General features: G+C 43.5%; 1 protein-coding gene across 6 annotated transcripts in view; it reads left to right on the forward strand.

The window, feature by feature from the left end:
- The window catches only part of ARMC2 (armadillo repeat containing 2), a 98232-nt gene that overhangs the window by 12629 nt on the left and 69199 nt on the right, over nt 1-16404 (forward strand). For all 6 annotated transcript variants that reach the window (XM_014839035.3, XM_014839038.3, XM_014839036.3 and 3 more), the window contains exons 4-5: nt 3702-3873; nt 10706-10913. In XM_014839035.3, coding sequence (XP_014694521.1) covers nt 3702-3873; nt 10706-10913 — 380 coding nt within the window. The remainder of the gene's footprint in view (nt 1-3701; nt 3874-10705; nt 10914-16404) is intronic.

The raw sequence follows: 16404 nt of genomic DNA on the forward strand, positions 1-16404 counted from the left end.
TTTTATATTTTGTAGGAACAAAGCTCTAAATATTTGATAAGTAATACAAAACTTAATATATTTTAAAAAGAAAGGGACTTAGAAGCCCATATATACCTTGGGGGTGGGGGAGATCCAGGGTAAGAAAAAGAAGAGTGAGAATGGCAAAGCACTCTTTTCTCTTGCACTATTTCTGAAGCGAATGGTAACATTACAGCAGTGAGTCCTACGCTGAGAGTGACCGAGGAGCCAGAGAGCCTGTGGAGAAAATCACAGTAATAGAAATGCACTTACAGTTGCCACATCCAAAGGTTATGTGTTTGGGGGAATTTTTAATATTTGCTTTCTGACTTCCAAGAGGTCTTTTAGTGTGTGGTGTATGGTGTGTGTGTGTGTGTGTGTGTGTGTGTGTTCTGTTGTTTTACAAATTAAATCATAGCAACTTTCTGAGGTGGGATGTCACGTACTCCCTTGTCAAGTCGTCATGTAGAAGGAGGGAGACCCCGCCTTCCCATCTGGTGACCCAGAGGCGCCATGTCAGAAATTGGTCAAAGCCCGTGGTGCTGGGATGAGAGTCGAGGCCGGCCAGATCCCGGAAATGTTCTAGGCAGTTTGTCTTTAATTGGATTGTTCTATGAAAAATAGTCTTTCCCTCTTCAATGGACTCTCGTAGTTTTATCAACCAGAACAAATCTTAAAATCTGACTTTCCCAGGGTCCTTGATTAGGCTCACGTCACTGGTCAGTGTCGTGACACAAACTGTGAGGGAGGTAAGGTTCCCGAGTCAAGATGGAAACTTGCCACATTCCCTGAATTCTAAAATGAAGCGAATTTTATGAGAAAAAAATTTTACTAGTTTGCTTCGTAAAAGCCATTTTGCTCCACAAAGTTGAGGAACGTTTCATAGAACCTGGCATGGTAAAAGTTGATGGCCTTAGTAGTTTTCCCTTGACGTAATAAAGATGCTTTACACGTATCACTTTATATTTTATGTAATGAAATATGTATTTAAGTGGGATAAATAATTTAGTAAAGGTCAGTAGTAAAATGGAACTAATTTTTCATTACACAAACAATTACTAATTTTGCACTAGGAAAATAGTGCCTTTTATCAAGGGCTTTATCTTGCCATCCAGAGATAATTCAGTTTCTCTCTTTGGGGTAAAAATTAGCTTTGCAATACCGTATTTTCCCTTTTTGTCGGATGTTTTATTTAGTACCAGAAACATTTATAGCAGTTAAGGCCTCTGCAAAAGAAACCATTTATCTCATCAGCATTGTTATTATCTGGCAGACTTTTCCATCTTTGTTTCAGATTCAAGGTACCTGCAGAGTACAGATATTTTGAGATAAGAAAACCTCCTATCTATTCAATACTGATTATCTTTATGTATTTCATTTTTCATAATTATATCTAAAACACTTATTTTCCTGTATTATATGTGCTCTTAGCTTTTCTTTTAACTCTCTGCTTTATGGCCTAAGTCACATTCTGATGACCAGTTTGCAACAAATTGAGGAGACTAACAGGTAAAGTGACTATTTATTAAACAAATAGAACATAATTTATACAGAGAAATGAATGCTGTCTTCTTCAGAATAGACCCCTCCGAATTCAGCATCTTGGTTCCAGCAAGGTTGTGTCAGAGGCTAGGGCCTTGGCTTTTGAGAAGACCTAATAGTAACTTAGAATCAAATCTGGTAAATAAAGAGTGAGCAGGGAAGGGAGCTAGCATTTCTTGAGTCCCCATGACAGGACTTGTATGGGCATCAGTGTCCCTGCATGAGGGGGCCTACCGTCTCCATCTGCTAGCTGGGCCAGTTTGGAGATGTAAATGGCCTATCCAAGTTCACAGAACTGGTAAGCGGATTCCACTCCAGATCGGTTTGATCCCGAAGTCGTTTATTTCTCCTCTATATTGTGCTGAGTCTTTGATTTACCCATTTTTCTAACTGTGTTTAGAAAAATGTGTTTCTAAAGTCATAAAACAAATTTTTTGGTCCGGTTTATGCACCAATTCCAGATGCAAATGAACAAGAGGACATAGAAAATATTTTGAAGAATGTCATCATTACTGAGATAAGCAGCTTCTTGGGAGGAGAACTCTGATATAGATGTCTATGTTCTGTTAGTACATATGAGAAAATGAGTGTTTGAAATTGTGTGTCATATATGATGGATGACCTCCTCTATTCTTCCAAATTATCTGACTTGAATTAAGCACTAGACTTCTAAGATTTCTGTTAATTAACTTATTGGATTGAGAGTCATTCATTTCACATATTACAGAAGTGACTTTAGGAGCTTTAACTCAATTATTTTTGGTTAGAGAGCTAAAAGCACTTGCTGCCGTAAGATTGCTCTTTCACAGACAAAAAATTGTGCTCAAGTTGTAGAGAGGAAGGATGGCACCATGAGGCAACACTAAAAGTGGGAGCTGAGGGGCTGGCCCCGTGGCCGAGTGGTTAAGTTCACGGGCTCCGCGTCGGCGGCCCAGGGTTTCGCCAGTTCGGATCGTGGGCATCGACATGGCACTGCTCGTCAAGCCATGCTGAGGTGGCGTCCCACATGCCACAACTAGAGGCACTCACAGCTAGAATATACAACTATGTACTGGGGGGCTTTGGGGAGAAGAAGAAGAAGAAGGAAAAAAAAAAGAATGGCAACAGATATTAGTTCAGGTGCCAATCTTTAAAAAAAAATAAAGTGAGAGCTGAGGCCCCTGGGAGGTTCTGGCCCGAGTGGGAGGCCACTGCTGTCTGGAGGTTAGACCAAAGGGAGCTCTGGGTAGCACAGTGCTTGGTGCAGGTGTTTTTAAAAGTCTTTAAGGGATTGGAATTTTGTCAGCAATGTTCCTTTTCTAACGGGTAGCAGCGTAAACTTCATGAGATGTAAAAAATAAAATGTTTTATATCGTAAGTCCAAGACAACTTCTTGCACTTATATTTTGTGACTTTTTAATCTGAATTATTAGAAGAAAAATTATATTATTAAAAAAATACTTTTGTGGAGTCCAAAATATGTAAAGGTAGTATTTCTATTCCACATAGTTCTTGGCATATAGGTGCCCAGTAAATGTTTTCTGAGCAGAATTGAACATAAAAATTCGCAGAGTATGTTGAATACACCCAACCTAATTTTACTCTGATACAGATAATATCTGTTTGCCAGCATGGTTAAACTATTTCTTTCAAAAGCACTAAGCAAGGGGCTGGCCGATGGTGTAGTTGTTAAGTTCACACGCTCCACTTGGGTGGCCCAGGGCTTGCAGGTGCAGATCCCAGGTGTGGATCCCAGGTGCAGACCTACTTACTGCTCATCAAGCCATGCTGTGGTGGTGTCCCACATACAAAATAGAGGAACATTGGCACAGGTGTCAGCTCAGTGACAATCTTCCTCAAGCAAAAAGAGGAAGATTGGCAACAGATGTTAGCTCAGGGCCAGTCTTCTTCACCAAAAATAAAAAACAAAAAAAACACTAAGCAAGACAGCAGAGTGTTTAATACAGTAGAACCGACAAAAACAATTTAAAAGTGTTATATATAACACATTAGATGGGCCAGTGAGACATATGGCCCAATCATGGCCTCAATCAAGGAGCCAAGAGGCAGCCTGCGTGAAGCCCTATTCTCTCCCAGAAGTGTCAGGGCCAGCTCCAGGGTGGTGGGTCTTATTTGAGACACGGAAACTCACGCTAATCAGTTAAAAAATCTCTTTCCAGAAACCAAAAGCTCCGACATCTCCTGCCACAGAGGAGGATCCCTGCCCTTCCTTTCCTAAACCTCCCGTGGACCCCGCGAAGATTCGCAGAATAAGCCGAGCCCGGGCACGTTTGTTCAGGGCCGCCTCCCAGGGGACTCTCCTGCCAGACAGAGCCCATCCTCCCGCTGAGAGTAAGGCCGCGTAACATCCTTTCAAACCTGGGGCAGGCGTGTTTCTTGAGTTTGCACACAAAAGCTACGTGTGGTTTTCTATGATTTTTTCTAGCCCTATATGATTTTACATTAAGACTTAGTGTTGTACAAAAGCTGGTTAAGAACCCTTGTTTATATATATATTTTTTTCTGGGTGTTTATAAAGCATACCTAAATATCACAGTTTTTAAAAAAATGTTATCACAACTAGAAGGACCCAGAACTAAGAATATGCAACTATGAACTGGGGGGCTTTGGGGAGAAAAAAGGAAAAAAAATAAAATCTTTAAAAAACGTTAACTGTTAGGAAAGAAATATTGAAATACGTGTTTCCTAATGAATGCGTTCGCGTGTATTGGAGATCCATGAGTTTTTCATTAGAGTTCAAAGAGTTGTTCATTTCATTAGGCATATTTAAGGTTCCTTTAATGTCCACTGAGCTTAGGTCTTTGAAAATACCTTTCTGACCCCATGTGAAAAGGTAAGCAAAAGTGGAGCGTGGCTTTTCCTGCTGCCACGGAATTGCTGGCGGGTATCTACACCTGGGAATAGAGAGGCTAAAAAACTTGAATTCTAAGGAATGCCCCCAACAATTGGAATCCCTCCCCGTCCAGGGCATGCTAAGAGTTTTTCAAGCTGCAGGAAATGTCCCGTGAGTGGGATGACGGTCGACTCAGTGGAGCTCGCTAGCGTTTGAGAAAAATGAAAGAGAAGAGAAGAGAATGGAAAATATCAGGGTACAGTGCAGACAATAAGGGGAAGTATTGCTTCCAGAGGCTTTACTTTGCTCACGTACTTGTGTGTTCAGGGTCATATTATAAATTTATTATATATTATATTTATATTATATCATGTTATAAATTTATTATTATTATGTGTAGTCAAAAAAGTTGGAAAACCACTTTACCAGGGGCTGACAGAATGGGCCCTCCTTCAGGCAACGAGGATTGAGGAAGACGGATGGGTTTACAGTCACAGAGAGGAGATAACCTGAAGATGGATCCCAGAGGTCGCAAGCTGCCTCCTGAGGATCCTACTTGTTTGACATACAAGCGTTTTCTTTTAATTAGTCGCCAACATTTAAATGTAGAAGATCTCATGGAAGAATCCAGATTGGTGACGTCTTGTGAAAAATTAGAAGATGTGGCAACACTTGGTCCCCGTCCCGTGTAGCCCAAGTGAGGAATGATTGGGGCTGAGTAGTACCCACCTGGTTAGCCCAGTGTGTGATCTCAGTTCCCCAGGTCTCCCAGCCTGCTTCACTCATTTTCCTGTCTGGTCCTTATGGTCCCAGTGATCCCTGACATAGCTGAAGAGGTCGAATCAAGGAGAAAGGAAAAGACAGGGAGGCAGTATAGGGCGTGCATGTCACGCTGCGATGTCTCATATCATTAGGCACCCTGCTTTGCCTCCATGTCCCAATCTGTTTCTTGTCTAACAGCCAGTCAATCAGATATTTATTGAACCCCTCCCAAGTGCCAGGCACTGTTCTAGGCCAACTGAGTCCTGTCCTCAAGCAGTTTGTGAAGGGAGATAGACAATAAACAGGAAAACCAAGAAATAAGAGAATTTAAGTTGTGACAAGTGCCATGAAGAAGGTAAGCAAGACAGTGGGATAGAGAGTGACCATGGCAGGAGGAATTTGTGTCTGCTCAGGTGGCTCTGGAGGTGTCCTGGAGGAGGTGGCATCTGAGTTGACATGTGAAAAATGAGAAGAAGGCAGCCATGTAGAAATCTATGGACAAAGCAGCCACACTGAAGGGACACCCAGTCCACAGATGGGAGCAAGCTCGGGTGGTGGAGGACCCACAGGCCAGGATGGCTGGAAGGTGGTTAACCCTGGGGACCGTGGAGGGATCTGAGGCCACAGGGCCATTTAGGGCCAGGCCCGGGCAGATGCCCAGGACTTGATTCTGCTTGCAGTGAAAAGCCAGGGCAGGGTTTAAGCAGGGGAGAGACGTCATCTGACTTAGGTTTTCTTTCAAACAGCGGTGCTCAACTGAGCTGTGCATTAGAATCACCTGGGGAACTTTTGAAACGCTCCAGCATGGGCTGACAGTCAGACCAGTAACATCAGAAAGGACTGGTAACTGCAGAAGCAAAGTCCTTGCCAGGATGAGAGGGGCTGGGGTCCAGCCCAAGGTCGGGGATGAGGTCAGACAGGAACAGCGTCACTTCCTATCTATCAGCAGGGATGTCAGAGCTGGTGTGAGGGTCACCACACTGTTGTTTAGTAGATGTTTTTCCGTCTGAGCCCGAATGCTGTATCTGTGTTTAATGCTTTTGCCTCTTGGTGCCTCACGTTTGAAACCCCTGCTGCTTGCTGAGCTGTTCCCATGTATGTGAGAGTGACCGAAGAGACAGGTGTTTCGCCTGCCGTGCTCCCCTCATGGCTTAGCTCCTTCCCTCCTGAGCCACCTGGCCCTGGTCTGAGCAGCCACACACACCTCAGCTGTGCTCTGGGAGGTGCCATCTGTGGCTGTCATTTCCCAGCACTCAGGCCGTCTTCACGCCTCCAGGTGGCTAGGCAGCATGTCTTTGTCACAGTTCTTTAATCCTCCCTGTTTGCAGTTGCCCCATGTCACCATCCTCATCCTCCCTGAGGTCTGTGTCCGCACTCGGGAAATAATGGCCGTGAAAAGCCATTGTCATTTTAAAAGCTCACATCGCCCAATTAAAAAATATATACTTTAGCACTCCGGCCTCGGAATGCTTGTCTTTGTACAGGAGCTCCCTGGGCTTCGTTTCAGAGTCTCTATTGTTTGGAAAAGGTGTCCTTTGTTGGGAACCAAGGCTGTCAAGGCAGCTGTGCATGGAGACAGAGGGTGCGTCCCTGCCTCTGGTGTGAAGTCATTTGTAGCTGACACCGCCACAGGCAGGGCTGGCCTGTGGCGGCAGGTTTGGAATTCCTGATTTAAGAAAATGAAAGGGGCAGAGATGTGTGTAGCCATCTCTTAAGGCCAGCAGTTTAATTGCTGTGTGTTCAAATAGGGTTTTTGGCTGGAGATGACGTGTTGCAAACACCTCCCCTGTTGTTCCAGCTGGACAGAACGCAGTCTCCACCTTCTCGCCCATCCCTGTTATCCTCGCTGTCATAGAGCCCTCCACGGGCTTCCTTCATATCTCCTGGGTCTGCATTGTCTGTTCCCACCACTGCCACATACCCTTTCTCCCCTGTTGTCCCTGATCTTCCAGCTGTCCTGTCTTGCTCTGCCCTCAGCTCACTAGGGGGCTGCAGGTGGGTCAACCCAGGGGTGAATCCAATCCTCAGCCCTTGGATCAGCCGGCAGAGCCTGGGGAAGCCAAGCTCCCAACCAGACCTGCATGTGAGCAGCAGCCTTATCCTGTCACCCCAGTGAACCATGAAAAATGTTCACTTTCTGTGTGTGCCATAAGGTACAAAAGGTCAGGAAGCAAATAAAAATCAGATTGCATCATCTTCTTGCTGAAAACCCATCAGAGGGGCCCCTGGGCCTGAGGGAGTGTTGCCAAATTGGGTTCCAGGGAACACTTTTGGCAAACATTAATAGCCTTTCCTTGGAAAAAGGGTTCAGTGCTCAGAAAAGTCTGCCTACCTCCTCTCCCTCTTGGAGAGTCACAGCACACACGAGCATATTAAAGGGTTGGTAAAGCCATCTGGTGAAGGCACCTGTTTAGTTTTGATTCACCTCAGTATTTCACTCATCTACTTGACTGCAGAGTCAGTCTTCTGGGGAACACAGTTTGGGAAACACTGACCTAGCACGGAAGTTGGCAGACTTTTTCTCTAGGGCCAGATAGTAAATATTTTACAACTTGTGGGCCATACAGTCTCCATTCAACCTACTCAACTCTGCCACTCAACTCCACTATGGTCTCAGAAAAGCAACCATAGACCGATTCATGGCCACTGAAATTCGACGTTCATATAATTTTCACGTTACAAAGTGTTGTTCTTCTTTTGATTATTTTCCAACCATTTGAAAATATGAAAACCATTCTCAGCTTGCAGGCTGTACAAAAACAGGAGGCAGGCCAGGTTTGGTGGGGCTGTAGTTTGCTGACCCCTGGTCTAGGGGATGAAGTCCCTACTCCTCAGAATGCTCAACTCTGTTGTGATCTGGCCCCAGCCTGACATTCCAGGCCCTTCTCTCGAGTCTCCTTTGCCTACCCCGTCTTCCCCCCACAACAAGTCTGTGCACCAGCAACATGGAACTCCTTGCAGTTACTCACACCCATCCTACTCTTTCAAGCCTCATACAAGACCCACTATATAATTTGCTGGGCCCAATGCAAAATGAAAATGTGGGGCTCTTCGTTAAAAAAAAATTCAGAATTTCAAGATGGCAACAGCAGCGTGTTAAACCAAGTGCAGAGCCCTTCTAAGCTTGGGGCCCTGCCTAACTGTGCAGCTCATACACCCATGAAGCTGGCTCTGACTGCAGACTTCTGTTCCTTTTTCTCAGAACTCCATTAAGCCTTCAGAATTCTTCTCAGTCTCCACCTCCTCGGTGAATCTTTCCCTAACTCCCAACCCCTCGGGACTCCCCCACCCTCTCTACTCCTGCCTACATGGCTCGGACCATGCTATACTGCGTTTGTCTCTGCCCGTCTACCTCTCTGTCTCCCTTCTAGACTGAGCCATGTCAGTAGGAAAAGAGGTTTCCCTACTGAACCTAAAACAGGTGCTAGTATATAGTAGGTGCCAAAGAAATTTCTGTGAAATGGAGCTGCTCCTGCAGGGTAATGCTGCTGGTTGCAGGATCCTTTTGAAGTTTACCCATGATCCATTACAAAATTAGTACAGTGTGCTGCAGATACTTGCCAGGGAGACACAGAGCATCATTACACACGCTCAGTTTAGTGGTGGGCCTCCATCAGGAGTTGGCGTGAGCCCCAGAGCAGCTCTTCGCTCTAGTGATAATCGACGAGCTTGCTCTGGTGGATTGTGAAGATGGCAGGATGCAGCTCCTCCCCCCACAAGTCTGAGCGTGTTTCCCTCTAGAACAGAAGCTCCGTGATGGCTGGGACTTGTTCACCTCTGGATCGCCAGCACCTTGCATAGCCCCTGGCACATAGCAGTGGGTGCTTCATAAACATTTATGGATGAATGAATGAAAGAAATGAATGCTGGAATATAGAGATAGGCTAAAAATGCTTTGAAATCTAAAACAAAGTGTGTGCTTTGTAATTCAGTAGGAAAGTTATTTAAGGTAGCTTGGTGCTGTGGAGAGAGCCCTGGACCAGAAGTCAGGATTCTTGGGTCACGTTAATAATAATGACAATAACTTCTAGGTTTTGAGTGTGCTAGCACCAAATAATTCACTTCACTAGGCCATATCATTTAATTCTCACCACAGGCTAAAGAGGTGGGGACCACTGAGGAAGGTGAGAGAAAAGTTGAATGACCTGCCCACATCGTGCAGCTGGTGCATTGGGAGCCTGTGCTTGACCCCAAGTCTGATGGAATGCAAGGCCTGTGCTCTTCCCACCCATATAGTCCTGCCTCTCCCCAAACTTGCTCTGTGACTTTAGACCTTTTGGCTTCTCAGTGTTGTCATCTGAAAACTGAAGGTTAGACTAGCCAATCTCTAAGGCTCCTTTCAGCTTTAAAATTCAGCGTTTTGCAAGTAGGGAGCTTGGTCAGAGGGATAGACAAGGTGGTTTTGTTATTGTTGGTTTTTATTGGTTTTTTGGTTTAAGTGAAGAAAAGCTTGAGTCATTTTGGAAAAGTCTTCAAAACAGTATTTTTCTATGTGAAGCTCATCTACCCTTCCTCTTTGACAAAATATTTTATTACAGACTAGAGTATAGCAGTAGCATTGTGGATAAGCTATTCCTAATGTCAATTTGCTGATAAAGAAACAGTGTTGTATTAGAAGTCTAAGAATCGTCAGTCATAAACACAGTAGATGCTTCAGACTGGGCATCTTTTTGCAACTCTCTCTTATTCCTCTTTAGAAAGCCTTGTAGCTGTTGCAGTGCCCTCCTCTTTCCAGCGCTAGTAGTGGTCTGTAGGCCTCCACCATCCCACCCCTGTCCCCCTGATCATCTCTCGTACTCCTCTCCCCCTCACACACTGCACTCCTGCTGTTCCTGGAACACACCAGGCACACTCCTGCCTTAGGGCCTCCACACCTGCTGTTCCCTCTGCTGGGAGTATGTTCCCTCGTCATCCAATGGCCACATACTTCACCTCCATTAAGGGTCTGCTTACTATGCCCACCGTGTTCAAAATTGCTGCCTACAGCCATTCCCAATCCCCTTTTCTACTTTGCTTTTTTCCATAACACGTATTATCTTACATCATATACCTTATTTGTTATGGTGTATTGCTCACTGTCTGTTTACACCTCTTAGGATGTCACCCCTGCGAGGTCAGGGATCTTTGCTTTGTCACTGATGCATCCCAAGAGCCTGAGACAGTGCCTGACATTAAGGAAGCAGTCGAGAGATATTTTTTGAATGAAAAATTACTAACAGGATCAAATTTAGGTAGAGGAGTTATCGTTACAGGACACAGAACTATTTGTGTGGACTTAGGCAGTTCATAAACCTCAGTCCGAGTGTTGGCTTTCTGGTGGACTCTAAGCTCCTGGAGATAAGATCCTGTTCGTTTTTACCTGCTGAATTGATGATGCTGATCCTAAAATAATGGTGAGGTCTCGTATATGTTTAGGGAGGTTTTGGCCATACAATTCCAGGCTTGGTTGTAAGTAATATATAATTTTCAAATTGTATAAATTCTTAGATTAAAAAAATATTGAAAGAGAGTGATTCCTAAAAAGAAATGCTTTGACAAAACTTTTTTTTTTTTTTTTGGTTATTACAGCAAAGAAGACAGTGGAATCCAAAGAAACAGTTCTAATGGGGAATTCTGTGGTGAAAAGAAATGGGATTTATTTAACAGAATCAAATGCCACTGGCCACTTGAAGAGCCACCCACTTCAGCTAACTTATGATGGAGGCTTTGGTGAAATCAAGGAGCAAGAAATGTTCATAGGGGCAACACCCTTGCCATCTCCTCTCAGAAGTGGAGGGTCAGTATTCTTTATATTTGATTTTCTGTCCAGGATAACTGTGTCGTTTAGCAGTTTGTTCTCTATCTTATGCAGATGATTGGTTTGCATTTTCCCTTTTCTGTAAATACATTTTGAGTTAGTGGTACATGGGTAGGAAGGATTTCTTCTCATGGCTCAACGGAGTTGGTTTCCCCTTTTCCTATTTAATCCTCAGGAAACATTTATTCATATCTGCCAAAATGCTGCTTTGACAGGACTGCCAGAATAAAGTCTTTGCTTTAGTCGGACTGTTCCAGGTAGCCCTTGAGTGAGGACTGATCATTCTGTTTGTGTGTTACTTGGGATTCTTGCCTGGGCCAGAATCCCTCGTCACCTCCGCTTGGATTAGTTCACTGTTAACTCCTCAAAAGAGAGGACACACTCATTTTATTCTCCAGTAGAAATTTGGATTAAAATATTTATTTTGCAAACTAATAGTTAAAACAGGACAGCCCTGCGGATTCCTGCTGTGATCTCCCCCTACCGGTCCCTCATGAAATGGGTGATTGGGAATTACTTTATTTCACACCATCTTCCTAGACAGGGCTTTCTAGGGCTTCCCCTAGAAAACTGAGAAGCAATTTTTCTACCATATTAAAGATTGGTGGAGAAATGTTCACTGTATGAACCACGTGAATTCTTACCCTGGAGTTTTCCTAAAGAAGCCTTGATAATTGAGGGCCCAAGTGGGGGTTAGCGTGGGGAGAGCAGACTCCATTTTCCAGTCCCAGCCAGTACTGATGCTAAGATAGGCAGAAGGTCTTGGACTGCACAGGGTCACTCAGTTAAAGATATTTTTCTACGACTTTCCGTTGAGTCATTATGGACAACTGCCCAGTTCGAATTTGCTTAACAAGATTAAATTCCATGGACCATTTTAAGACCAAGTGCTTCTTGCCCTCACTTTAGATTTCGGGTCTGACTTTGGTTTGTATGCGTGTAATGTGCTTAAAACCTTTCCCTGAACTGGCTGCTTGGCAGCTGGTTAGTTTAGCTGAACTGACCCCGTCTGCTGACACAGCCTGAAGAGTTCCGCACACGCGGGATTTACATTAGGCAACCTAGTGGTCCTTGTAATGTTGCTTTGCGTTCTGAACATTTTTTAAATTAAAGGAAAAATGAAATGTCTCCTTAAGTGGAAGAAAAGGACTTCAAATTGGGACTTTGGGTATTGAGCAGAAAATATCAAACTGGCCACTGCGACAAATCTTTTCCAGCTGGTGAATAAGAATAGGCTGCGACCTCAGAGTTTACACACGAAAGACAGCAGGGGAACTTGTGTTTTCTTTCAGCACTGAAGTGAAAAGGAAACATTTATCTTGCTGCACCCATCCTTACAGTAATTAAAGTTGACTAGGAAAAACCAGACAAGAGCTGTTTTATTTTATCTTATTTATTTTTTATTTTTTTTGCAAGTCTTCAGATGTTGCAGAATAATCTGGCAAGCCAGAGTTCATTATGTCTTCCTCAGTCTGGGACAGCAAAGGCATCTTCAGTTACATATTTTATCCCACAAACAGCAAAGGAGAAATCAATTAGGGACTGGAAGCGCTTCTTCCTGACCCTCCAAAATTATGAGGCGTTGGCGGCAGCGCTAATTGTTTTTTTGTGCTTTGTTAGGATGGCTCTTACCTCATATAATGATTGTGTCTGACTTGGGTTAGCAATACACGCTGGAAAGTTTAACTTCCAATAACATTTTTGCTTTATGAATCTTTACCTCCTTTAATCATTGGATAGGATTTTGTTGAAGTGGTGCCAAAAAAAACATTTATTCAGTAGGATTAAAACAAGCCAGAAAATGGAAACTATTAGTAATTCTTTCATTAATTACATTTGTGAATCAATCTGGGACACTTGGTAATTGTTTCTTGTAAACATTTAAGTGAGTAATTCCAAGAAATGATCTTCGCTATGCCGTGGAGTATTCCCAGTTTTGATGCTAAAGCCCTACCCTCAATTAACATGTTTTCATCTTTAGACCATAAAGTGGAAAACGGAGACTCTTGTCAGTGAGCGGGGCTGGCAGAAGGGAGGGAAGAGAATGCAAAATTGGAAAAGGAGGAGGCCTGAGATGACAGCGGGTTGAAAAGGAGCGTGAGCAGATGGTGTAAAGGGGACAGAAGTGAGGCCGTGCTCTCCATGCAGGGTCCTTGCCTGCTTGTCTAGTGTGGGAGCAGCCGCCTTCATGCTGAGTGCTTCTCAGGCTGGGAGAGAAAGGAGCAGTGTATTTCAGTGGAACAGCATTGACTTGTACACCCTTAATTTAGAATATGGATGACTCAGACATGGGATGGACTGCAGTTTAACTTTAGGTTGGTTGTGATGGAAAAAGGATTTGCTAAGCAAGGTATCATCACAAACAAGATCTTGGGGACTGTTTAACTTTCCAAAAGAGGACACGCTCTCAAGCACTTATTGAACTATCATCTTCAAGCAGTGCCAATTACCACCGTCTCTGTCTGTCCATTTAGGGATTCATTTAAGTTTTGGCAGACCTGCCCCTTAACAACACTCCATGTTCTCTGTATGGATTGAAAATAATAAAGCTTCCATAAAAATATGTACACGTATGTATCTCCAGCCAGCCAGCCAGCCAGCCAGCCAGCCAGCCAGTGGTTCAATCTGATGAACCCCTGTATATATCTGCTTAAAAACCTTTTCAGGCATTCTATGTGAATATTGTTCAAACTATCGTGGTTTGGAAATGTGACCTTTAGGAGGAAAGCCCAAGAGCAGCCAGCTGTGGAGTCAAGAACGCTTTGCTGGGAGCCAGAATCCCTGGATTTAGTTTGGGTTCCCTCTCGGCCTCTTGATTTAGCTGTATGTTCTTTGACAAGTCTCTTAACACTTTCAGGGGCTCAGTCTTCTAATCTGAAAAATGGAAATAAGTGCACTCCTTCACTGCCAACTCCTCCCAGCCCTCGTTGTAGGTTGTGGAATGATTCATAAGGCTTGAAAGCCTTGTTTGTAAACTATCAAGCACCGTTAGCGTTGTTGGAATCAAAAATAAGAGAAGGCTTCCTTAAATAAAGATGGCAAAACAAAGGCATTCTGCAGAAACCCAATGAGACCAAAAAAGAGTGAAAAACAGAGAAATAAATGGCATCAATGAAATAGACAAATGGTTCCAACCCAAAACTACAAAACATGAAGCAGACTTTACACTGCAGTAGGGGCTTGATTTTTTGTCTGCATAACATTCTTGCCTTTGGAGAGCGAGCCGTCTTGCGTTGTATAATAAATCCTGCTCGGTCCGTGTTTGGAGGAGGGCTGACCCTGTCTTACCCACCCCCTTTTCCAGGGGTGGTTGTGTGGCCCAGGGCTGGCTAATCAGAGTTCTCCAATCTACCAGCCATAGCAGTTGGTTCAGAGGTGGGCACATGATCTAAGCCAGGCCAATTGAATTTCTCCCTGGGACTTTTGCGAAAATCTTTGGGAAAAATGCCCTTTCTCCAAGTTTACAAGCTGTAAAGATGATGAGGTCTTGGAGATGACAGTGGCCATATCATTGCCTTTTGGAGGGTGACTCTGAGAGGGAAGTGATGCATAAACAAACAGAGCCAAGGAATGGAGATAGTGACCAAATTCAAGGGTGGTGTGTAAACCCCTAGATCCAGCTATGCCTGAGGCTACCACATCTGCATTGTAGACTGCTCTGTTTTGTGAGCCAATATTTTCCTTTTTCTTTCTCTCTCTCTTCTTCCTTCCTTTCTTCCTCCTACCTTCCTACCTTCCTTCTTTTCTTTCTACCTTCTTTCTTCCCTCCCTTCCTTCCTTTCTTCTTTTCTCTTTCTCCCTTTCTTCTTTCCTTTATTTATTTCTATTTTTTGACAGGGACAGCGTGTGGTCCTTTAGGTTTTTGTCACTTGGAATATTGCAACCAAAGGAGTCTAGGTAACCTTCCAGACTCTATGAAATATGGATGAAACCAAGGGGTAATTTGAGAGCAGACACCTCCTCAGACCTTGAGCAAGAAACAGATTTCACCAAAAGTGAGTGTTTTCGTTCAGAAAGGTGTTTCCAATAGTCTTTAATTAAAGAAATGAGATCTAAGGATGTGGGCAGGCCACGAGAGAAGTGGAGGTGCCCCTGTAAAGATCCCATTCAAGATCCAGATATTGAAGTGACTGAGGGGAATGGAGCTGAGGGCAACATGCTCTCCTCATTTCCTGTGAGCCAGCTAGTCTGTGTGTGGGGGGCAGGGCAAGGGGGTGTGCTAGATTAGAACTCAAGGAGCCTATCGTGTAACAAGCCTTCTCTGTGAGTCACAGCAACCTGCTACACACAAACCAAGGGAATGCACACTTCAGGTCAAGAAAAACAACAGACGTGGTGAATGGATGTTCAAGAAAACAAAAGTTGAAGCTATGGAGTAACCCAGCTCTCTCCCTCTGTGGATCCTATTCATTCTTCAACAAATAAATGACTCTGTTTAAAGATAAATAACATTAGGACAAGAGTTAACATGGGACTCAAGCATCAATACATAAAGAACATAACAAAAGACAAATGAAGAAAATGTATCGCGAAAGGAATTACCCTCCAAAACCAAGGAGAGTTAAAACAATTTTCCATAGTGTCAAAGAAATTATAATGTAATTGCTTTCTTAAAGAAAAAAGAGCTCTTCTTTGGGTTATAAGAATTCAAATTAGAGATTATAAGCCCGCCTAAAGAGATGAAAAATATGCTTGCCATTCTCAAAAAAGAAATGAAAGAAAATTGTAAAAACAGGGAAAGGAAAGTCACATTAGAGATAAAAATGAGAATAAAAACTAAAGCTAAAAATGCAATGAGACATGGTGGACAGGCTAGAGGAAACCACAGAAAAAGAAGTGGGTAAGAAGACAGAAAAATGGTTAGACAGATTGAGATAGATATGGGAGGCATGACTCTTGTCTTCCTGCAGGAGCGAATCTTCCTTCTCCTCTCCCCTCCTGGTGCTGTCTTACTTTGAACTAAGTGCCAGGCGCTCTTCCAAATGGTTTACGTCTATTAACTCATTTGATATTCACGACAACCCACTGAGAATGGAAGAGATCAGAGCAAAAAGAACAAGAAAGATATTAAAACCTAATAAAAGACAATGTTCTGAGATAAAGATTTGAATCTGAAGCTCAAATGGACACATTGTGGCCCAACCAAATTTGATATGGAGTAATCCACACTAAGACATTTCGAGCATTGCTCAGCACTAGAACGCTACCCAGTAATTGTTGATTGGGTGGATAAATGGAAGAAGCTATCGAGCGGCCATTCAGGCTGGACAAGCAAATTACATAAAAGGAGAAAAAGGCAGGCTGCCTCTGGCTTTATTAGAGCATCTTGAGTGCCAGAAGACAGTGGAGTAACATCTATGAAGTCTTAAGTATAAGAAGGATAATCCAAGAATTGTATTGCCAGCCGAGTTGTCCTTCAGTAAAAAAGCAACAGTTAGACATTTTCAAATGTGTATGAATTGGGGACTGT

Source organism: Equus asinus, chromosome 24 (assembly GCF_041296235.1).
Source record: "Equus asinus isolate D_3611 breed Donkey chromosome 24, EquAss-T2T_v2, whole genome shotgun sequence".
In the NCBI taxonomy this organism is placed as follows: Eukaryota; Metazoa; Chordata; class Mammalia; order Perissodactyla; family Equidae; genus Equus; species Equus asinus.